Source organism: Chionomys nivalis, chromosome 3 (assembly GCF_950005125.1).
Source record: "Chionomys nivalis chromosome 3, mChiNiv1.1, whole genome shotgun sequence".
Taxonomy (NCBI): Eukaryota; Metazoa; Chordata; class Mammalia; order Rodentia; family Cricetidae; genus Chionomys; species Chionomys nivalis.
In genome coordinates this window covers 40,816,168-40,840,483 of record NC_080088.1, presented here as the reverse complement: position 1 = coordinate 40,840,483, position 24,316 = coordinate 40,816,168, and the positions used below count along the sequence as shown (strand labels likewise).

The 24,316-nt window shown below is 38.2% G+C and overlaps 1 protein-coding gene across 2 annotated transcripts in view; it reads right to left on the bottom strand.

Annotated features, from left to right (window-relative positions):
• Gsk3b (glycogen synthase kinase 3 beta) overlaps positions 1 to 24,316 on the bottom strand; it is a 148,905-nt gene that overhangs the window by 9,865 nt on the left and 114,724 nt on the right. Inside the window, exons 9-11 of one of the 2 annotated variants that reach the window (XM_057764199.1) lie at positions 18,182 to 18,220; positions 15,038 to 15,224; positions 7,678 to 7,776 (exon numbers count right to left, since the gene is read on the bottom strand). In XM_057764199.1, coding sequence (XP_057620182.1) covers positions 7,678 to 7,776; positions 15,038 to 15,224; positions 18,182 to 18,220 — 325 coding nt within the window. The remainder of the gene's footprint in view (positions 1 to 7,677; positions 7,777 to 15,037; positions 15,225 to 18,181; positions 18,221 to 24,316) is intronic. The other variant, XM_057764200.1, reaches the window with a different exon arrangement.

The window sequence follows — 24,316 nt, the reverse complement described above, 5'->3', positions numbered from 1 at the left end:
TTATAGGTAATATTTTTATTTTTTAAGTTAAAAGTGCTAATTTAGGAATAAAGAAAAAAACCTAATAAAATCAGGAAACTTCAAGGCAAGGAAGTGAAATCTGAGAATCACTTGGGGACATCTACAAGAACAACCCACAGGGCACTCATCGACTGAATCAAGATTTTAAATTACTTTAGGAGGAGCTGAAAATCCCTAGATAACATTTGACTTAATAGGACAGGGCATGCTTAGGGGTTCAGTTTTGAACCCAACAAGTACCCTTTACCTATCAAACTATCCCCCTTTGGGACAGTCTCTCACTGGCCTGGAGCTCACCAATTAGGCTAGAACGAATAACCAGCAAGTTCCAGGGACCATCCTGCCTCTGCCTTCTCAGCACAACATCAGAGGCACGCACCACCACGCCTGCATCTTATGGGGACTGAACTAAGGTCTCATGCTTGCAAGGTAGTCTCATACAGCTCAGCCTCAAACTCCTAGTCCTCCTACCCTTACCTACCATGCCCAGTTGGCAGGTTGCATTTTAAGCTACTCATATACAAGTTTATATAAACTTAGCTCTAACACAGAGTACATACAAATTTACTGGTGTGCGTTTGTTAAACTGCATTAGTTTAAAACAGAAATCTACGTATCTAGAAGAGCTACACACATTTGGCTGCCAAACTGGTAGCATGTAGAAGAATATGCACGCGTACAGTGAAATCTCCCCATCCCACTCTCCCGGGAAATGAAAAAGAACTTTTACTGCAATGGGAGTAGAAACTGGGACAGGCTGTGCGGAAGGCAATTTGACAGAATGTATTAGAAACTATAAAACTCCTTACTCCTTTAGCATTACTCCCAAAACTATTTAAAGAGAATAAGCAAGGCTTTCTGCAATAAGTTTCAAAGCACTTTTCAGAAGAGCAAAAACCAACAAAAGGCCAAACAATCCTTAAATACAATTCTAATGTTCAAAAATAAAAAAATAAATTAAGTGAACTACCACAAAGCAAGGTACTCAATACTATTTAGTAACACAGTATGTGTCTATAGCAGTATACTTTCACACTCAAAATAGCATCTCTTTGTTTACTCATATATAGACTAAGAAAGACAACAACATTATCTGTGATTATCTCTGGATTCAAGGACAGAGAACATGCTATATTCCAAATTTACCATCTATCTTTAGTGAAGGAAAAAAAACTTTAAAGAAGTCATGCAATTTTCTAAAATTCTACATACATCTGAGTGAGGATGAAGAAAAGCAGGGAAGACAGGATCAGGAGGGAAGGACGGTGAGGGATCCAGGGGCAAATGCCCTAATAAGCACTAATACACAACACACTGTGAGACTGGCACAGAGACGGTCTGGAGGGGGAGCTGGAGCAGTGACCCGAGGACAGAACTCACACAAAACAACTGTAAAACTGACAATGAGATGAACTGTTCTGGATCTTTCTTACGCAAGCAGAAAGAAATGGCTAGTGATGTACAAGACAAGAGGAATTTCAGAGTGAGAATAGGAGCCAGGAGACCGTGCAAACCGGCTAAACTTACATAGACTCTAGCAAAATAGATTTCAAAAAGCTTAGAAAATAGGTAAGCTTTAGCCAAGAACTTTCAAGGGAGCTCATAACAGAGAAGAAACAGAGAAGAAACAGTACTTAAAACAGCAATTACTTTGCTCACATAATTGCAAATAATCTCACTGTGAAGAAAAAGGAAAAAAAATCAACTAAAAGGGTCCAAGTTTTAGAGAAGGGCACATGTGTTCAAAGAACTGAAAAGAACACAAACCTACAGGGACAGGCCTATGGGGACAGCCCAGAATTGGTTTACATCAGGAAACAGCGAGAGCTTTCAAGGCAAGATCTAGAAGTTAAGTCTCCTGAGCAGCCAGGTACCACGACAGAAGGGAGATCTTATTCAACTCATATCATGAATCCCTTTTTTGTAAAAGATTTTCAGCCAGGAAAGGAAAACAGGAATCCCAATAAACAATGCAACCCGAAGAAAGGGCAAAACACACACGTTAAATGTCTTCTAATTCAGAATCGACAGTACAAGAAACAACTCTAAAATCGATTCCACAATTCATTTAATAAATATTGAAGACACTACAAACTTCACTGATTCGAACTCTCCCAAACAAGATAGACTAAACTAAGTTTAATTTTCATCTTTGACAGGGCTCTTCCCCCACCCCCTGTTGGAAAAGGACTGAGAATTTTCTTGACAACAGCAACTTCCTAAGGGTCTTTGTTTTTGTTCTGAGAGTCATGCGTAAATGACTACCATATAGTTAGTTTAAAGCTAAGCAAACAAGAGTGCTTACCAGTCACTCTGAGGTGACTAATCTCCAGTAAGACCTGCCTAGTTTCTCATCTTATCAGTAACTGGGGTAAAGGCAATCTCTAGACCCTGTCTTGTCCCCTCTGGTATACTTGGTTTGTTTACATAGAAGCAAATGAGAAAAAAAATGTGCAAGTGATAAACACGTTCTAGAAAACCAAATGCCTTGACACTGTAGAACACTCCCATTCTACAGCTGAACATCTTTGTCAGGACTGAGAGCTACTCTTCAGAGTTTGGTTGGTTGAGCATAATCCTACATGGATTACCAAAGTGATCCACATAGAAATCACTTTTAGGGTGTGTGTGGGGTCAACTTGATAATGGGTGATGCAAAAATGGAATGCGCTGATTTTGTTGGCAGTAGTGGGTTCTGTTACTGGAATAATCATGAGACAGATTATCTCTGCTCAGTAAACAACGAAGAGGCTAACTGAGATCCCGGCTTTAGAGTAGAAATCATCTGTATTCATTAGACTAACATCCTCAATGGACAGAGAAAAATTGTTCTACTTATAATATCCTTGTATCCCTTACATTCAGTTCATTCGATAGTCAATCAAGTGATCTCTGAAGAGGTTTGTGTGTGAGTCAATGGTCCAGATAAAACGTTTCCAGACAGTGACTGAGATGATCTGAAGGTGCTGAGAAAATCTAACACACACACAACCCTGCAAAAATTCACAAAGAGTTCTCTCTATATATTTTCAGGAGATTCTTAAGTCATTTAGAGACATGCTCAACTATAATGCTCCAAGATACCAAAGCATTTAAAGGTAAAAGTACTGCTAAAACCAAAACATGAACGCAACACTAAAATGGTCTTTTGGAGAGGAATTTCAACACTGACACTCTAACAAAACATTACATATATATACATACACACATGTGTACACACACATACACATATCCCTTCTTTACAATTTAGCATTGTCACCAACATGATTTTAAAGATTTACAAGTGCCCCCACAATATTTCCAAAACTGTTCAACCTTCATATAAGAATAGATTCCACAACGAATTCAAACCATTTTCTGCTGTTTGCCATCCAGAACATTGTTGTCCTGTCTATCATACATACGAAATCTGTTACGATAGCCTTTATTGTTATATATGTGATTCCTGTCTCTGTATGTAGCGGCGTTTTCTTCTTCTACTAGATATATTAGGAAGCTAAAGCCCTAAACTGGGATTAGTGATTTTTAAATTTGAACTTTGATGGTTGTATATTCTAATATTTTCCAATGCATTTTTAGTCACTGTGCCTACAAGTGGCTACCTGAACACTGAACATAACAGAAGGAAAAAGTAATCAAAACATTTAATGTAATAGACATACTATCCTTGCAACTTTCAAGAAGGGTGAGAAACTGTGACTACAAAATTTAATAGTCAAAGTTTCTGGAGAGGCCACACAGTAAGAACTAACTATATGTCCCCAGAGTAACATCAAAAGGACTTTAGGACTCTATCCAGATATGTAAAGATTTATTTTCTTTGCTTTCCCAGAAGCAGCAACAGAAAGAATTCATCGACATCTAGGCATCTGGAAACTACTTAGTGATTCTGGCCATTAGTCTAAAGCTTATCTCATGACAGCCAGCATAATCGTGGTTAACGACATCTTTTGTCAATCTGTCTTGCTTTTCTACTTCTGTCCCACTTACTTAGGACTGAGCTTTGCTTCCAGGACCAAAAGAAGGCCAGAACATCCCAATCCTTCCTCTAGACAGCTACAAACATGGACACTTCTGAGGCAGTCACCCAAGGGCCCGGCAGCTTTGCTCTGGACCACACACTTGCGCTGTGTGGAGCAGGAGGAGAAATAATACTTTATAGGTCAGATGGTAACTCAGGGCTATGCCTAAGTTCTGAATTCATTTTGTACCTAAACCTTTATAGATGACTGACAGGCACATCCCTGGGCTGCTGAAGACAGGTATCTGCTTCTTGGTGATATGGTTTCACTGTAAACTAAAAGTGACTCAGCCTCAAAATTGATAATTATTTTTGATACAGAGTTTCTATTACAGTGACTTAAATCAAGAAGGGCAATTATTATAATAACTTAGAGGTTCAAATTCTAACTCATTAAACCCAGGACATGCTAGGGTTTATTTAGGTGGTACGGTTTAGGTGGATATTAGAAATTCTGACTTTGAAAATTTAATATTTACAATACTTTTAGGTTCAGATATCCAAGTCTAGAGCTTTGCAGCTTAAATGTTTATTTCTTTGAATTATGAAGCAGACTGAGAAATGGTTTCTGAGAAGAGCTCTGTGTATGCCTAAAGGCATTCTTTTGCTATGTCTCTGTGTGGTGACAGACTCCCACTTAATCCAAGTCGAGAGAGACTTTGCCTTCCATGGATGTGGGATGCTGTATTGCTTTGTTGTGAGATAAAGTCTTGCTTTTAAGTCCTGGTGGCATAGTACTCACTCATGTAGCCCATTATGGCCTTGAACTCATGTCAATCCTTCTGCTTCAGCCTGTCAACTGCTAGTAATACCAGTGTGAGCCACCATGTCCAGTGTTTTAAAAACCATTACTGGACTTGTCTTAGTTTGCAAAAATAATAATAGAATTAATAATGGCATTTTCCTCTCACCGAGGGCCTACTGAGAGGCCACAGGGTCATGCATATGTGTATTATGTCTCTTACTTCTCAAAATCCTACCCCTGCTGCTTTATAGATATGGAGCCTGCAGCAAGAAAAACAGATGCCATATATTTTTAAGGTCATTAAAGACTGTCACTCCCACTGCCACACACCTATAACTAATAGAGGCAGCTATTTAAGGTCATATAGTCAATCTGTTGGTGGACACCCGTGTGGAGGCATACTTATTTGACCTTCATTTGGCCCCTAGAAAATTCTATTCTTTGTGGTGTCAAACAATTGACTTACACAAGAAGGGCTTAAAGAAAGTGTCCATGAAAAATACACTTACTATGTGAAAATGATGAAATCTTCATTGACTGTTATTTTTATCAGTACCAAGTCTGAGGCCTATACGGAGAAAGTGCAGTGCCAGAAACACTCCTCCTAAGCCAATGAGCTTCTTGTCTAACCAATAATGGAAATTCTTAACCACTGGTAATGTTGACTTTACCTGTAGGGCGCTCAGAGAAATATATGCCATCCTCTCTGGTGACCACACATGCATGTCTTTACCCTGACTTTAGTAACTGTTCTTCTACGAACTTCTTCATGTTCTAAGTTACTTCAGCTTGGCCATAAATTCTCAGGGTCACAATCCAATGCCAGTTTTTCAGTTTTCTTTTACAGCTATAAAAACCATGCATACTACTGCAATATATTTTGCAAATTATTATAACCTGTACCAAAGCAGTATGACCAGGTTACAACAGGCTCCTTTCTAAGAATACAGTATATTCTACAGCCTGAGTTACAAACATCCTTAATTATTTTAGTATCTCACAATAAGAAAATTATTTTAGAAGCGGGAGAGACGGCTCAGTGGATAAGGGCACTTATTCTTGAAGAGGACCTGGGTTCCATTCCTAGCATCCACATGGCAACTCACAACCATTCAAACTCCAGTTACAAGGGATCCAATACCTTCTTCTGGCCTTTGGGTACCAGGCATACACATGGTGTACAGACCTACATGCAAGCAAAAACACTCACAAAAAAATATAAATTTTTAAAAAATTATTTAAAAATTTCTACTCTCTACTAGTTATCGTTTATTTGTATTTGTATGTTCACATTTATGCCATGGTGTTGGTGTCAGAGGAGAGCCCATATGAGGTAGTTCTTTCCTTCTACCTAGAAGTTCCTAGAATTGAACTGAGGTCATCAGGCTTGGTGGCAAGTACCTTTACATGATGAACTATCTTTCTAGCCCATAATTCTCATTTTTACATATATCCTAAAGCATGACTGTCCAACCTTTGACACAAAGTTATTCTCTATCAATGTGCCGAGCCATACCCTAGCTATTTATCCTGGGATTGCCTGTAGACTTCAGGGTACAGATTAGACATGTTTGGTTTAAAGCAGCTCTACTCAGCCTCCAGGACACAAGCTCAGTGAGCAGATACATCAGCACAGCGCTTGGGCTTACTCCACATGATCAGCGGCCAACCTGATACATGTGGCTAGTGAAGCAATACGTTTATTGATAGTTCAGTTAACCACTCTGTCTTTATTTTAAACAATCAGGCAACAGCACTAAAAAATAAACCAAAAAACAAAACACCACTGTGTTTCTTTTCTATATAGCTTTGGCTGGCATAAAACTTGCAATGTAGATCAGGTTGGCTTCAAATCTCTGAGAGCTGCCTGCCTCTGCCTCAGGAGTGCTGAGATTTCAGAATGCACTACCATGACCTGCTAAAATTATATTTTTACATTAAAGAATTTAAACCACATTTCAACAACATCACTGTAGGAGAGCACTGCTGTTCAGTTTGCAGCCGAGGGATCGACATGCTCATAGTGTAAGTATGAAGTTCAAACGCCTTTCTCCAAGTTCCACAAGCGGAAGGAATTAGCAAACAGACTTTTCTTGGAAGGTAGGACGGAGTAGAATGGAACGCTCAATCTTTAAAGATTTACTCTGGGTAGAAGCAGAACTCTTTCCTGAGAGCTGAAAGCTCACTACTCATCACAGACCTGTCAGCAAACGAAATATCTCATCTCCTGATGCAGAAACAACCTCAAAGCCAAATGTTTCAGTTCTATGTAACTGATAATGTGGCAAAGGCTGGCTCCTGACACTCGGTGTACCAATGTTTCCCAAGTTCCAAACTAGCTGACTCAGGAATCAGAAACACGTTCTACGATCTAGCTATAACTGGGGGATCTTTATGAGTTTTTATTTGTTTTTCTGAGGTGGGGTGGGGGGAGTGAGGAGGGTGATAGTTTAATCACATTCTGATGTAAAATTAAATGTATTTTCATTGTACTTTTAGCCCCTTCAATGATTTAAGATTATATTAACTTATATCCATACTTCTTAAAACTTGCCTATTTAGGGTGATAATGTAATTGACATCCAGAAGTTAGAACTAAAGTGGAGCATTCCTCACAAAGCTCCATTTATAAAACCTGTTTTCTCCTTTAAACATCTTACAGTAAGAAATCAGGATGTACCTTATATATAAAGTGCATTATGTATGTGTCCACACTGTTTGTGGGATGCTTCTTCGAATGTTTTAGGTGGAAAGCAGTATTTTATTCTCTTTCACTCACGTGACTGATTTGTTTAGATAAGTAAGGGGAATTAAATGTTCATACTTACCACAGGAAATGGAGACAACTCAGCGTGTGAGAAGAACACAACAGAGGGACCACTATACTCACCTGAGGCTGCAGTGGCGTTCGTAGGGGTGGAAGCAGCTGCTTGAATCCGAGCGTGGGGAGGAATAAGGATGGTGGCCAGAGGTGGGTTACTTGACAGTTCTAGAGAAACGGAATCAAAGGTTAGAGTCTAATCCCATCCTCTACACGGAACTCCCGTATAGTAAAAATAAGTCACAGTAGGAAATACCAGCTTATAAACTGCCCCAGTGAAGCAGTCAGCAAGTTAGAAAGGATGAGCAGTCGTGCGACACAAAACTGATGTTTAAGAACTAAATTCATCTGTGGCAAAGGTAGCAGTGAAAAGTTTCAGAGTAAGTGTGTACGTAACAGCCATCAGTCACCCCGCCACTCTGCAGCACGCGGCTCTAAGTGGTCGAGAGCAGAACTTGAGACAACAGCAAACAGAAATGGTCAAATGAACAAAGAGGCAGTCAAGAAAGGGAGTCAAATAGGATTACTGAAAATAAAAGCATTTTCACCTTATTTCAAAACATTTCTTAAATGATTATTGCTGAAAAGTTCGAATTATTTTTAATCTAAAAGTGGTTACTTCTGCCAATGTTATATAAATTATCTTCTTTTGAAAAATTAATTTCTATTACGTCTTAAATTAAGTTTAAGATAAACTGAAGCTAATGATATTAACGCTATGCATGGTAAAGAGTGGTAGTGAGCTTGAGTGTATAACTGGCATTAGTGTCAAGAGGGACTGTCCTTCCTGTCATGCTGGTACTCTAGCATGTAATCTGTGAACTCCATTCTCGTTGAGGTCTGAACACTATGTGCTCATGCTACCTACAGAAAGACATTATCCTTTCAACTACAGCATGCATCTTGACAACTTAAATATATGGCATTATGAAAAGCTGAGGAATAAAGGAAACCCTAAACCCATAAAGTAGTTTGAAGCTTCCTTTTAATTCCTATTAATCTTTCTTCAAGCTGCTAGAAAGCTGTGTTTTGTCATAATAGTTTTAAAAGGTTTGAGAGCCAAAACCTTTTGGCCAAAAGTGACTTATTCATAGACTGGCAACTAAATACTAATTTTGTGCTATATTAAGATTCTAAGTAAGATTATATTCTAACTAAGAAAAACAATAAACTGATACCAAGATTTGTGAAAAATTAGTGGGAGAGAAAAGCTTAAAAAGCAGAAAGAAGACTCATTTTTCAGTAAGTGAGAACATTTATAAGCTTGGCAAATAGCTGTGCCCTAATTAGGGTGCAAGAGGTATGTGTAACTCCCACTGAGGAACAAGAAGATGTTACCCAGTTCCCTTGAAGCCAAACAGTTTAACAAAACCTTAACTGGGCCAGCAACGGAATCTGGTATGGCTGATTAATGCAGATTAATGCAGTATGTGGTAGTTATGCCCCATTAACCTAAAAGAAATTTAAACTTGCTATCCTAAGTAAAATCTCCTAAAATAGAAAGTTAATAAAACCCAAACTGTCCATCCACATACCCATCCATCTAGTAATATTGGACATGAAACAGTATGCTAGGTCTCAGGGTGGAGAGATAAGAGGTAACTGTCTTTGCTGGATCAACAGAAAATAGAAATGGTCAGCTGGGTGGTGGTGCACACCTTTAATCTCAGCACTTGGGAGGTAGAGGCAGGTGGAACTCTGTGAATTCAAAGCCAGCCTGGTGTACAGAGGGAGTGCCAGGACAGCCAGGGCTACACAGAAAAACCCTACTCGGAAATAAAACAAACCAAAAAGAAAATAGAAATGGTCAAATAAACAAAAAGGCAGTTCAGAAAAGGACTCAATCTATTAGAATGACAGCACTTTCAAATTAAAGTTCCCAGACGTTCAACATCGAGAAGAACCTGTAAGAGGAAAGGGCGAGTAAGGAATGGAGCATGAAGTGTGGCAAAGCTACTGTGAAGGCTGGAGGTATCTTGAGCTGCTTTCCTCACAGCCCATGCTGCCCATCTCCCTTTGTGTACTTTCTCTTTTCAGAGCACACTCAGCTTACCTAGACTAAGGAACCTTACTATCCATTCACAATTCCTTCACCTGACAGTTGCTATCTGGGTGCTCTCTACTATGTAACCAAGTGGAGGATTATGTCTCATTCTTCAACCTCTTGAATTACATGGTTCTATTTTGATCCTCCATTAATTACTAATTACTCTTATGAAGTCTGCATTTAAAGTTCACTTACACTACTGCATAGACATACATATACAAAATGTACACACACACACACACACACACACACGAGCATCTTAATATATTTAGTCTGATGAGAAATGAGTCCCAGGATATACTTATGGAGTATACTTGAATAGATAGTCATAGAATCACAAAAGACTGCTACTGATGATCTATCCACACTATATCCAAATATACATGTATAATGTTCAGTTTTAACCGTCAACTTGATATGAGCTAGAGTTGAGAAGAGATTCTTGATGAGGGACGGTCTAGCTGAGACAGAACTGTGGCCGCACCGCTGAGGATTTTAATTATGTAATCTGATTTTAGTAGACCCAGTCTACAGTGTGGTTCCATTCTGTGGTCTGGGTCCCAGACTATATCAGGGTGGAACTGAACTAGGCAGTTGCAATCACTCTCTGCTCCAGACTGCGGATATGACTAGATGCTTCAAGTTCCTGACGCCCTGCCCTCTCCCTGCAGTGACGACCTTCCTGGAGTTGTAAGTCAGACCAGCAACTAGGACGTGTATTCATCAAGCCCTGAAAAGCATATTCATACTCAGACCATGTAGAATACTGTTTATATTTGATACAGAGCAAGTAAAACAGTTTTCAATATAAAAATATTCATTTCTTTAAAAATGTGATTAGATGTATATGGTTAAAGCTTGAACTATATTATATGAGTATTCTTGAAACAGAGTTTGTTTTAAAAGACATGTACGAAAGCTAAGCAGAATGACAAACTGCAGGATTTCTGTGTGCACATGTGTGTGCAGTTGCATATGAACATGTGCTAACGTGCACGCTCACGCATGAGTGTGTGTGCGTGTATGCAGGCGTCCTCACACATGCGTATGTGGAAGACGGAGGAAAATCATGGGTGCCATTCCACCTTGGGATTAAAGTGTGCACCACTAGTTTTGTCTGTCCTCATTCATGTATGTCAAGCACTTTACCAGTACAGCTTTATTCTCAGCCCAAGTTCAGAAACTGCCTAGCTAATGGTATATAAAGCTGACCTAGTCATGAAAGTCCTTCAGTATTTTCAAGGCCACATTCTAAAGTACACAGCAATTTCCTTCATGTTTATGGCTGCAATTTTATAAGAGAACAGATACAAGAAATGGAGGAAGCTTAGAATGTGCTGTTGACATAATCTGGCCATGTCAAGAATCCCAGAGCCTCAGACCCATGGAAGAATGACAATCCTCACTTCACCTCAGGATGAGGCTCACAGGAAAAAGGCAAACTTTCCCTTGTGGTCTATGTGTGGATATTGATACTGTGTGCAGAAAATGCCCACCAGTGTTTTCTCCCCCATTGTTCTCCTACAGAGACTGCTTTAACAAGCTAAACCTGTCTGCTTGATACAGCTGTGTATCAAAAACTGTACCACCTTATTATATCTGTACGTAAAACCCCACCTCCTTTTTCAACTGCATGCAATACCCTGGATCTGTTTACCTCTATATAACAAACATCCTGAGTTTCCAGAGTGCTGAGATCACTCCAGCCAAGAGCCCAGATCACCTGATTCCAGATTCGCTCCATGTGTCCATCTGTCTGTCTCCCTTTTCTTCATTCCCTCAACACCCTAGTCAGGTCCAAGTCCCTAAACATGAGGGACACTACAAATAGGTAATAGCATTTATTGAATTTTGACTCGTTACAGTGTGATAAAGAGGGTAATATACCATTTCACACCCATTAGGAAAACAAAAACACACCTGTAGAGGAATTAAAACTCCTCTACCCTGCCAGTATGGAAAAAAGAAAGATGTTCAGCTGTGGAGATGGGGTGCTAGTTTCTATAAACAGAATTATCATGTGACCGAGTAGTGCCTCAAGTATTCAAATAAAAGTTTACATATAAACTGTTACAACAGTACCCAAGAGTCCATCGCAGATGAATGCCTAAGTAAAACATAGGATGCAGCCACACAAGAAAGAGCGAAGGATAATAATGCTCTAAGGATGAAAATAGGTTAAGTGAAGAAAAAAGATACTTAGCATCACACACTATGAGGTTCCCAAAAGGTAAATCCATGGAGACAAAAAGCAAATTGACTGCTGCTGAGGGCTGCTGATGGACTAATGGGGAATTCATGCTAATGAGGACATGATTTTCTTCAGGAGCAAAGAAAACGTTTGGGAAGCTGATAAAGGTGTTAGAGGCACAGCATGAGGAATATATAATCGACATGCTTGCCCCTTAAAAGTTATTTGTTTCTTTCCATTCATTCATTTATTCATTCATTTTTATTTATGTATGAGTGCTATTTGCATGTATGCCTGCATGCCAGAAGAGGGCATCATATCCCACTAAAGATGGTAGTGCGCTGCCATGTGGTTGCTGGGAATTGAACTCAGGACCTCAAGAAGAGCAGCCAGTGTTCCCAACTGCTGAGCCATCTCTCCAGCCCCCAACTGTTTGCTTTAAAAAAAAAAAAAAATCCTTCATAAATTTCATCTCCGTTTTTTTTTTTTTAATTAAAAAAACCCTCAGGGATTTGGTGAATTGGTAACTTTAAATTTTTATTTCATTAGTAGTAATAGAAGGTTCTCACTGGTGAGTTAATAATCAAATGAATTACTTCAAAACAGCACAGGAGAACAATGTAAACTTAAGTATGGATTCTGGAATCTAATTAAATAAGACGTTTAAGTGGCATTTCACTTTACTTACACACACACACACTCACTCACACATGTGTATTTACACACTGTGAAGAATATGTGCTAAATATGTCTGGAAACAATGAGAACTGCCCTTTCATATCTACCTGTCTAAGGATTAATCAATACTTCTATATGTATTTGTCACACATCTGACCAGGGGTTTTGCTAATTAGTTTCTTTTTAATTACAAAAGTATTTATCAATGTATTAGAAATCTTGAGAACTACACTGCAGTATGTAACAAAGTGATTATTAGCCAAACTAACTAATCAGCAAGAGCTGTGCCTTCAGTTTTCTCTGCATTTTTTCTGTTTCCAGCATTTTCTTTACATGCATTACTATTGGCGAAAACCAAAGCAATAAGGAGTAAAAACAAATTTTCTTTGTCAAGAGAACTGAGAAAGAGGTCAGTTAGCAACCTAGTTTAACCCTCTGTCAAACCACAGTTGCCCTCCCTATCACTGACCTGAAGTTATGCAGCCTTCCCTGACACTTCCAGCCACAGGGCTGGTGACAGAAACAACTCGCTCCTGAGCTAGCTGGACTCTCATGGATTCACCTGCAACGTGATTCAGTCTATATGTACAGTTCCTCTAATTTTCTGCTATCATTTTCAACCCTGTAATCTGGAGAAAGATCATATATTTATTCTTTTCTTTATATGACTATCCTTTACATGATATACCAAGGAGATGGGGAACATTCTGTGATCAAGATAGAGACATTTCCTTTATTGGAAGATGAACATTTTACCCTCTGTATTTAGATTATTCTAAATTGAATGTGGAGGAATGCATGAAATAAACATGTAAGATTTGAATAATGGCCTGTACGGCTTAGCCTACAAGTGCCAACATTATGTGACTACCATCTATGCTGAGGGTGTCTTGAGTCACATTTAAAAGCATATTTAGATGTCCAGAGATTGGTAACTCTTTAAAGCTGATCTGGAACTCTGATGTGTTTGGGATCCTTATCACTCCATGTTAAGCAGAACAGTAACGAGTGGGAGGATAGAGTATTCAGAGAAACACTTGAATTATAGAGCCTGGAAAAAAGAATTTGTAGCAGTGTTGGCAGTAGTTTTAAAATGTACCCTCCACATACAATAAAAGAAATGCCTTTTGATCTCAGAAGGATCACCATCTCCCTCATGCATTTCCTAGCCTGCCTAATCCTTACCACTCAGTCAGTCAAGATACTCATCACTTCCTTCTCTTGTTTTATTGATAGAGAATTACAAACTCTTTAGTGTTTAGTTTGGGGAGGAAGATACCATTAGAGGAGGTGAGTTAAAAAAAAAAAAAAGGAAGACTGCCTGGAAGTCTTGATGAGGAGGAAGTGAACACTAGAATGACAGACAGGTAGATGATGGGAATCTTTAGATTTCTCAAGAACCACCAATGAACAAGTGAACTCAGCTTCCTTTTAGTGTTTACTCAGCAGCAATGTCTACAGACATGCAGGTGTGTATGAGTAAGAATGGCTCCCACAGGCTCATATATTTCAATGTTTAGTCATCAAGGAGAGGCACTACTTGAGAAGGACAAGCAGGTGTGGTCTTGTTGGCGTACATGTGTCATTTTGAGGTTTCAGAAGCTCAACCCAGTGTCTCTCTCTTCCTGATACCTGAAGATCAGAATGTAAAGCTCTCAGATGTTCACCAGCACCAGGTCTGCCTGCAAACCGCCATACTCCCCACCATGATGATAATGGACTAAATCTCTAAGGCTGTAAGTCCCAATTAAGTGCTTTGTTTTATGAGATTTCCATGGTCGTAGTGTCTCTACAAAGCAACAGAACTATGATAACAGGCAAAATTAATTCCTAAAGTCTAACCCTGTCTCTATGCTTGGGAAATACTGTTAGTCTCCTTTGCTTATTCAAATCTAAGGCTGCACTATTGCTTAGTCTTACTGGTAGCACTCTGACAGCTCACTGAAATCTCTATGCACTTTTGTCACATGACCAAATTTAGTACAATCTAGTAAAAAGTGGTCAAACTACAACTGTCTGAAAACTTTTATCTGTCACTCCTCTGTTCAAACACACAAAGACTGGTATAATAAATTACAGGCATTTCTTACTTCCACAAGTACTTAGTATGATCACTGTCACCTACAGATAATCACTAAGTGTCATCTCACATCCATTTATCGAGTATTCTAGTTACCTTTCTACTGCTGTGAAAACATATCATAAGCACAGCGACTTACAGAGGTAAAGTTTATTTTGGACTTAATTAGAGTCCATGAGAGTAGATGGGGGTGGCAGGCAGTTGGGCAGCAGAGGAGGCCTCACATCTCAGAGAACAAACAGGAAGCAGACAGCACACTGGGAAAGAAACCTAAAAGGCCACTCCCAGTGACCTACTTCTCCAGCACTTCTCAATCCTCTCCCAAACAGCTACCAACTAGGGCCCAAATATTCCAATGCTGGAGACTTATGGCAGACATGTCATTCAAATGACCACGCCCAGAAACAGATAAAAATGAAGTTTCTGGAATTACCTTGAGTGGTAAAGTTGAAGAGTGCAGGTGTGTCTCGCCCATTTGGTAGTTTGACATTTGGGTCCCGTAATTCATCAAAAAACGAATGTGCACAAGCTTCCAGTGGTGTTAATCGGGCAGTTGGTGTATATTCCAGTAGACGGCTACACAGTGCAATTGCCTCTGGTGGAGTTCGGGGCCGGAAAACCTGAAAGGACAAAGAAGTAGAAAGAACAATTAAGTTCTTTTATAAGAACCTAATCAAAAAATCCTTTGAGTACTGAGTTAATTCCCACTATATAAAAACATGGCTATAAAATCTAGAATTAAGAGTTAACTGCACGTGATGAACCATTTGCTAATAAAAAACTATCCAAGAAAAGCTCGGGGAATACCCTACCTCTTAAGCATGACCATAAACTACTGTAGACATAGAAAAGCTGAGATCTGAAGCAAGCACAACTATAAGAATATATTTTTTAACTTAAAGTGTTTACTGCTGTGGCCTCTGGTACTCTTTTTGACGAAACAATTATTTTTTGACAATGGATGGCACTCTTCAAATCTTATTTTTTAAATAAGTATTTATTAAATACGTCAGTCAGTAGTTTTAAGAAAAGTATCTTTTTTTTTTTTTTAAAAAAAGAAGAGCTGTTGTTTTAATTGTAAAAATACTAATGGTTTGGTATTATCTTCTTAACACATAGAGCCTTATTCAAAGTTTCTGGAATACCTAGAGTTTCTCAAACGTCTGGCATTGGTCTCTTGAACAGTTGGACAGATCATTCTCACTTGAATTTGTTTCAATGAATAATAATCTAGAGTTTTAAATGTTTTCAGAAAGAGCCGATGATTTACAGAAAGGTCAACTGAAGACTGTAATGAAGCAATACTAATTAAACTGATTTGCTTAAAAGAATAGACAGCTTTACTAAACCCACTGTGTCTTAAAAGAATAGACAGCTTTATTTAACCCACTGTGTCTTAAAAGAATAGACAGCTTTACTAAACCCACTGTGTCTTAAAAGAATAGACAGCTTTACTAAACCCACTGTGTCTTAAAATGAATCAGTATATATAACGATGAACATAGACTTTATTCTAAATGACAGCTAGTTAAAGGTAAAGAACAGAGGGGAAAACATAAGCATGAACAGATGGAACACAGAATCTTTGAAATGAAAAGAAAAATAAAACAGATTCCTTGATAAAAAGCATACGTGAGCAAAGCAAAGACAGGGTTGGTGAGGACGGACAAAACAGTATCAGGGCCCTGGGAGGTGAAGGCTCCCTAACGAGAGTGGCTCACATCACTTGGGCTGAAGACAGGAGAACTTGTCGTCAACATAGGGCTCATTAATAGTCAAGGACTAGTGGTAACTGCAGGGGTTGTTTTCTTTCCCCTTTAAAAAAATACAGTTTATTATAGAAATACATTATTTTCCACAGAAATTGACAAAGTACCTTGAATAGAATCTTAAGAATTTATTTTGAGGTTTGGTTAATTTAGAACTCTAAGGCTTAATCAATTTTGAGGGCTTGGTCAATTGGCCATTTTAGAGAGCCCTTTGCAAATTCAAAACTGCCTTGTCTTTATGTTTTTGAGTACTGTAATTTGCCTCAGCCAAGGGAATCTCTCAAAGCTACTATACAACTTAAATGTTTCATTTCTCCACCATTTTTAGTCACCACTCTCTCTCCCTTATTTCCAAGTGCCAATCAAATCCAGAATGCAAAAAAGAAAAACAGTAAAAATTGTCATAGAAATAATGAAATTAGCTAGGTGATTCTTTGTAAGTTCAGGGCTAGTCTGGTCTACATAGTGAGTTGTAGGATAGTCTGAGCTACATAGACCCTGATTCCAAATAACAAGAAAAATACTAAAATTACTGGTAGTTTCTATCTACTTGACAATATATGGATTTACTTGCTACCTAATGCAAAATGTCTTGCCACCAATTATGATATTAGGTGAATAGAACTAGACAGCACTTGAATGCAAAAATAACTCTTGCTAAAATTTAAGAGCAGGAGACATAAATATTAGGTTCTTTGAAATCTAAAAGTTCATGCTTAACTGGGCATAGTGACCTGGGAGGCAAAGACAGGGGATTATCATCTGTCAGTTTGAGACCAGCCTGGATTATACAGTGACTCTGAGGCCAGCAGGGCACATTGTGAAGCTTTGTCTCAAAATACAAACAAGCAACTGAGTTGTGGTGGCACACATCTTTGATCCCAGCACTTGGAGGGCAGGGGCGGGCACATCTCTGTGAGTTTGAGGGCAGTATGGACTACACAGAGAGTTCCAGGACAGCCAGGGCCACACAGAAAAACAAACCAACAAACAACATGCTTTGAAAAAACAAAACAATCACAAACAAGCAAAAAGAAAACAAGCATACTAAATCGTGCTATATTAATGAAAAGTTTTCTGTTGAAAGTTTTAATAAATTAGAGTTCTGGTTATATTTTGGACTATTTAAAAGAATCCATTTCCTGTATCATTTTTGGTATTCTGCTGGCTACAAGTGACCATCTATCATCTGGGTACTAAAGCACATATTTTGTGAAGAAATCCTAACTTGAGGAAACAGAGGGTTAAAAAATAACCTATGCCAAAAGACTTTATGAGAATAGTAACCTGCCTTTAAAAAAAAGTATTCATTTACTTTGACTTTTCATGAGATTCCTCATGAGAAAAGCTTAAGTTCAGTACCTTATGGATAAAGATTAAGTGGGAAATTACGTGAATCAAAACCCAGTATCTCTCAGAATTCAGATTTCTGACCATAATAAGGGGTATGATAGCATGCAACTTCCAAAATGAATAGTCTCAACTAGACACTAGTTCTTCTAAAGCAAAGGGAACCAACAGCTGCTGAAATACAGTTTCTAATCTACTTCTACATCATTCCGTATTGAATAACAGAGAACCTTTGGTTGTTTCTAAGAATAACTGGAATTCTCTTAATCCAGATGTCAACAGATACTGACAAGCTAATATACTACATGAACCTATACCAAAAACACAAACACAGAAACCATTTTCCCAGTGTTTTCATCAGCACAGTTCACAAAGGAACAGCTGCTCAGTCTTCCCAAGAAACATTTTCCCTAGTGTTATAAAACTGGCCTAAAGTTTAAAAAAAAAAAAGTACATACCCGTACTCCTGGGGTGAAATGTCCTGTTCCTGACGAGTCCTAAAGGTGATAATGCAGTGAAATAATCCAAACAGGGGAAGTCAATGCAAAAGAGAATAGTCCAGCAAGGAAAAATATATCCAATGTTATAAGAAATCCATGGTGTAGGGGACATAGAAAATGTTTATACAGTTATAAACTTTAAGCATTCGTCTCCACAGTAGTAAGTCCAAATTTTAAAAATTATTTCACCACAAGTGTATGCAAAAAATTGCTTTGATTTGTGCAATGGTGAGGCACAGTAAAGAAACATTGCTGTTTTAGTTTATCATGTTCCAATGCCAGTGTGTTTATCAAAAAAATATAAAACCAAAATAAGTTAAAATCAAAATGAAATCTAGAAGTAAAGTAAAGAGGTCTTCTATGACCTGGATTTATCATCCGTAGACATGGCTGGGAGGGGGCATATTGGCCTGCTTTTAAAAATGGATATTCCCAATATGCTAGAATTTCACAATTATTTTTTTTTCAGTTACACAGTATAAACATTTTTTTTGGCTAAATTATTGGTCATGAGAGAAGTATTACGTTTATTTAATTTATATTACTATAAATTTGAAGCCAGATACTTTTAATTTGTGTGAGCTAAGAAAGAATCAGGCCACCGCGGATTATTCTCCTTTTTTGGATTGACTTCCCTGCTAGAAGATATTTTTTTTACTGATAGTCTCATTATATTAGGACTCTTCAGGAAACTGACATATTACCTCAGGAGTGCAGGTATAAACTTACTTTTTTCTACTATGGGCTTTGCCCCCTCATACCCTTGCACCCATGCCTTAGGAAAAAATATATAGAGCATTCTTTCCTTTTTACAAAAACTCACTGAAAAAAAATCCTTTATCTTTGAGTAATACAAATTCAATACAACTTCACCTGCAAATATGCCCAATTCACCCACCAAAAGCTAAACAAAAATTTATACAATAAACAAAACAACTAAGGGACAGTCACAGTTACAGGTGACATGCAGAATAATGTACACCAACACCTAGGCAAAACGGAGCCACGTATGCAGGGAGGGAGCAGGGTCTATTGTGTCTAGGTATTGAGAACACAAAATTGGCAGAACTCACCAGTAGCTGTGAACTCCCTTGACTAAGCTAGGAGAATGTAACATTCTTTTAGGATAGCTTCCAGTGGGGGAATTAAACATTTTGCAAAAAATAAATAATCCGCGGATTACTTTTAGTCTGCAGACTAAAATTTAGTGCACGGGATTAAAACCCAGTCCATGAGAATAAAAATCTAACACAACCAGGTGGACAAAAATAGAAAATCATATAAAAAAAAAAACCCCTAACAGCATAAAGTAAGATTCAATTGGGCAAACTAACAATTAGTATGCAGACTAAATATGGCCAGCCAAGTATGCAGCAAGGCCACAGACACCCCTTTAAAAGCTAAAATAAAAAAAAGTAATAAAAGAACCAAAATGAAACAAAGCAAAAAAGAGAAAAGAGAGAAAAATGAAACAAAAAGAAAAAGAAAATAATCAAATGAACCAAAACACTGACATGAACTTTTTTGAGTGCTTCAAATACTACCTCACCTATGCAGCAACACATTTTCTTAAATTCAAACAAAGACACTTATCACAATTTCTAGTCCATAGAAAAAAACTATCATAAAAATGAATTTTCCCCAAAAAGTCTCTGTGATATTGAACAAATGCAAACAAATCCTTAAATGAAGAATTATTCAATGTAAATTTGCATTTGGGTAACTCAGATAACAGAGACAATTTCCTAAGAATTTGGCTATAAAAATTCAACCTGGAGTTAAGTACTATCACTGACCTGAGGCCCTTCAGAATGGCTCTTTATGAACACCACATACACATCAAGACCTGCAGTTAAAGCTGCTTCTCTGTCAGCTCCCACCAACGCTGCTGTATTATGCACCCAACCAAAGCAATATAGAATGCCCACTCTTACAATTATAGATAGTGAAAAATAATTTACAGAAACACAGAATAAGTCTGTGGCTGTTCCAAACAGCTGCCCACTACTAGCTTCCATTATAAGCTTATGAAACTGACACAATTTTTTGGTCATAGGCAGAATATAATCTTCCAGTTCTAGGTTCTAAAAACTGGTAAACCATGAATACTAAAGAGCAATTTCAATACTGAGTCAAGGAATCTAAAGCCTTTTGCAATTAATAAACTAGATTGAAGTGAGACAGTATCATGGGTCTGTTGAATAGTTATGTAAATTAACAACAACAAAAGAAATCAACTAAGTAAGTGATCTTCTAAGTACATAACTTAATAATTAACACACTATTTAAAATACTCTTTATTAGTATTTTCAAGCTGTCATACGCTGATCTAGTGACACACTGAAATGTAGGGTAGCCTAACCCACTATAAACAATGCATTTGTTTCCCCTCAGAAGCTACTTTAAACCAACTTTCAGAGAGTCCACAATGCAAGTAAAACGGGTATGTCTGAAGTCACTTCCTAACAGGGTGGGTCAAACAGAACGTAGCTCTAGCCTAATAGAGGAACACAATTTAACTTTTAGGGATTAGAAAAGCAGAAAAAGAATGCTGAAAACAAGAAATACAAAACATTCTTTTCTTAGTCACGACAAAACTAGCTCTAGCATCTAATGGATTTCAACTGTACTAATTAAAAGGCTGGATTTCCAGAGTTGCATGACACGGAAGGAAACGTTATAGACAGTAGCATTTACTGGTACAATGCACTCCTCTACTAACATCCTCATTGAGCACACATTAGTGCTCACCTACACATAAGCACCATTACCAATGACCACTTACTCAGGTAAACTTTTCATGTTTTTGCGAAACGGCAATTGGAACCAAGCTAGCCTTCCTAAGAGTACACGAGTATCTCCTTTTCATCCACATCTCCCATCGTAAGATGTCTGCCCAGCCTTTCTTTCTATACCCCAGCAAATCATGTCTTTCTGTCTCTCTTTCTTTCTTACCTTTTAAAAATCCATGCATTTGTGTGTGTGTGTGTGTGTGTGTGTGTGTGTGCTTGCATGTCAGGGGACAACACACTTGACTCAGTTCTTTCCTTCCACCCTGTGGGTTACAGAGATTGAATCAGGCTGTCCGGCTTGGCGACAAGAGCCTTCACCAGCTGAGCCATCCCATGGGTCCCACTTAAGCAAATCTTAAATCTGCTTCAACAGCCCTTGTCCTGCGTCATCTCTAGGGAGAATTCTTTCACTGCCTTCACTAAAGGTCTGTCTTGTGACAACCACTGGACATAAACAGCTTTGACATTTACAACACAAAATTTATATTACTTAATACTCGCTGTAACTATGCTTTCAAAGGCAAGGACTGTGTATTTCCATCCTTTATGGGGCCCAGCATAGCACTGGTGATAAAGAATACATAGTACCTAAAAAACAATGATAAATATATATTTTCCAGACAGGGTTTCCTTGTGTAACAGTCCTAGCTGTCCTGGAATTAGCTCTTGTAGACCAGGCTGGCCTCAAACTCACAAGGATTCACCTGACTCTGCCTCCCAAGTGCTGGGATTAAAGGCGTGCGCCTCCACCACTCGGCCAAATTAAAATATATATTTTTGCCTTCTCCAATCCATCCCCCAACCTCATCCTTTGTCCCCTTAAACAATTAAGCATACACACACATACACACCCTCTAGGAGGTGGAGAGTGTACATGTGTGCATGTGTTTGTCAGATGAAATGGCAGGTACACACACAAGGTAAGTAATAACTAGTTAGTACAACATTCAGGGTAAAGAACATTGAATACATAAAATCTGATTCACCACAAGCAATGGAGTAGATCTGAACCAACAGACATCCCCAGTATGTTTTATGTTTTCTGGAATACACACAGAAGTAGTGATTATTACAAAAAGAGCAGACAGAATGGGCTTCCAAGAAAAGCTCGTTCTTTGCTTTGTGGGCTTCTCTGAAGGTATTTTCAAGTAATGTGCTAAATAAGGAGTTGAAATGGATAAATCTGTCAGGTTCTCAAAAAACATATTAAAGGGTCATGGGAAAAATGTAGTTATCAAGAGTCTTAAAAAGGAAACACAATAAAGATTTTGTTTTGTTTTAAGCAAAGAACATGACTTTCTCAGTGTAAAACAATTCCTCTGACAGCTAAAAGGTCTCAAAGTCAACTTTCTGTTTCCATCTGGTAGCTAGATGGAAGCAATAGTATTCATTTGTACTGAAGCATGGCCTAACAAATCTAGCACCAGATAACTGCTCGGGTGGATACTATTTTCTGGGGTACTCACCTCACCAAAGGCCCATATAACTGACGTACACACTGAACTGCTGAGTATTAAACTACCATGTCAAAAAGTCGGCAATAAATATTTTTTTAGAAGTCTTTTCTTTACATTTATTTTATTTATTTACTTATTTGTTGTGTTTGCCTGCCCAAAGCTGGTTCTCTACTTCTACTATGTGGGATCCTGGGATCAAAGTCAGCCCACCCAGCTTGATGGCAAGTGCCTTTACCTGCTAAGCCATCTTGTTGGCTCTCATTCTGAAGTCATTTATAGCCCTGTTATCATTATGAAACAAAAAATCAGAAATTGCTGGTAACCTATACAACGACTCAGTGGGTAACAAAGTAGTTACATGATGACGAATAATCAAACTACACAGACAACGAGAAAATTCCATGAGAGAAGAGAGAGACCTAAGCTGAATTAGTATTTGCTTGGCAGAGAAGAGGAAGAACACTGCATGAGGGACATGGGGAGGGAAAGATACTAACAAGATGGAGGAAAAAAATGTAGCTTCTCCTGGATCAATTAGGAAAGTTTAATTACATGATAAACATATACAGCTAACTTATTAAGTAGTTTAATACAAGGATAAAAGATGGGGCCCTTGGGATTCTATTCTACTTCTTTCCACAAACCAGTATACTACAAATGACTTCTACCACTTTATAAGATACCTGTATTACTTATCTGACCTCAGAATTATTTGCTACTAGCACAAAAGAGAATATTTGACAAAAATATTTGTCAGAGTAATTTAAACAAAAGGTATCAGCTATTCAATACTGGAAATGGGAGAAACCTATGACAACTACAGAATGAGAACGACCTGACTAGGGATCCCTGGTGTAGGAGGTCCTTCTGTTTATGTGTTGCTTTCATTGGATAATCAATAAAGAAACTGCTTGGCCTGACAGGGCAGAATTTAGGTAGGTGGAGAAGACAGAACTAAATTCTGGGAGAAAGAAAGCAGAGTCAGAGAGCCGCCATGGAGCTGCTAGGTCAGACATGCTGAATCTTTCCCGGTAAGCCACAACCTCGTGGTGACATACAGATGAACAGAAGTGGGTTAAATCAAGATGTGAGAGTTAGCCAATAAGAGGCTAGAGATAATGGGCCAGGCAGTGATTTAATTAATACAGTTTCTGTGTGGTTATTTTGGGTGTAAGCTAGCTGGGAAGCCAGGACGAACAAAAGGCCACCCTCCTCATGCAATAGATCCCCTTAATTACACACTGAACTTTAAATTCACTGCCTAGTGGTATCTATTTAAAAGATGGAGAAAGTAGATGTGGGAAACTAGTAACTAGATTCTTCAGGGAATCTCAGGGGCTGGAAAGGGCAGCTAGCTAAGAAAAGATTGAGACAGTATGACCTAGATGGTCAGCACCCAAAGTGGGGCTGTTCTGAGTATAATGGATAAGCAGCTAATATCTATGCTAGAAATAATAATAAATCAGGCCATGTGATAACCCTTGAAATAATATGAATTTCACAGCCACCTTTCCTAAAGGCTATGAGGACTAAGAGAAGTAAGAATTGGGGTATAATGAGAAAGACGGATGGCACTTTCTGACAATGAAGGATTGAAATCAGTAAGGAGGTAGGAGGTTGTTTTATAGGTCTACACTATCACAATGACCTAAAACAAAACATAATGAGGCAGGAGTAAAAGACAAGGCAGAAGTATATTAGAAGCAGAATGTTCTCCATTTATTCACAACTAAAATAAGATAATCCTTTATAATTATTATAGCTGTATTTTGAAAAGAACCTGAAGACATGGCAGATAAAAAATCACTATTTTACAAAACAGAAATAAAAAGAAGCAGTAGTAT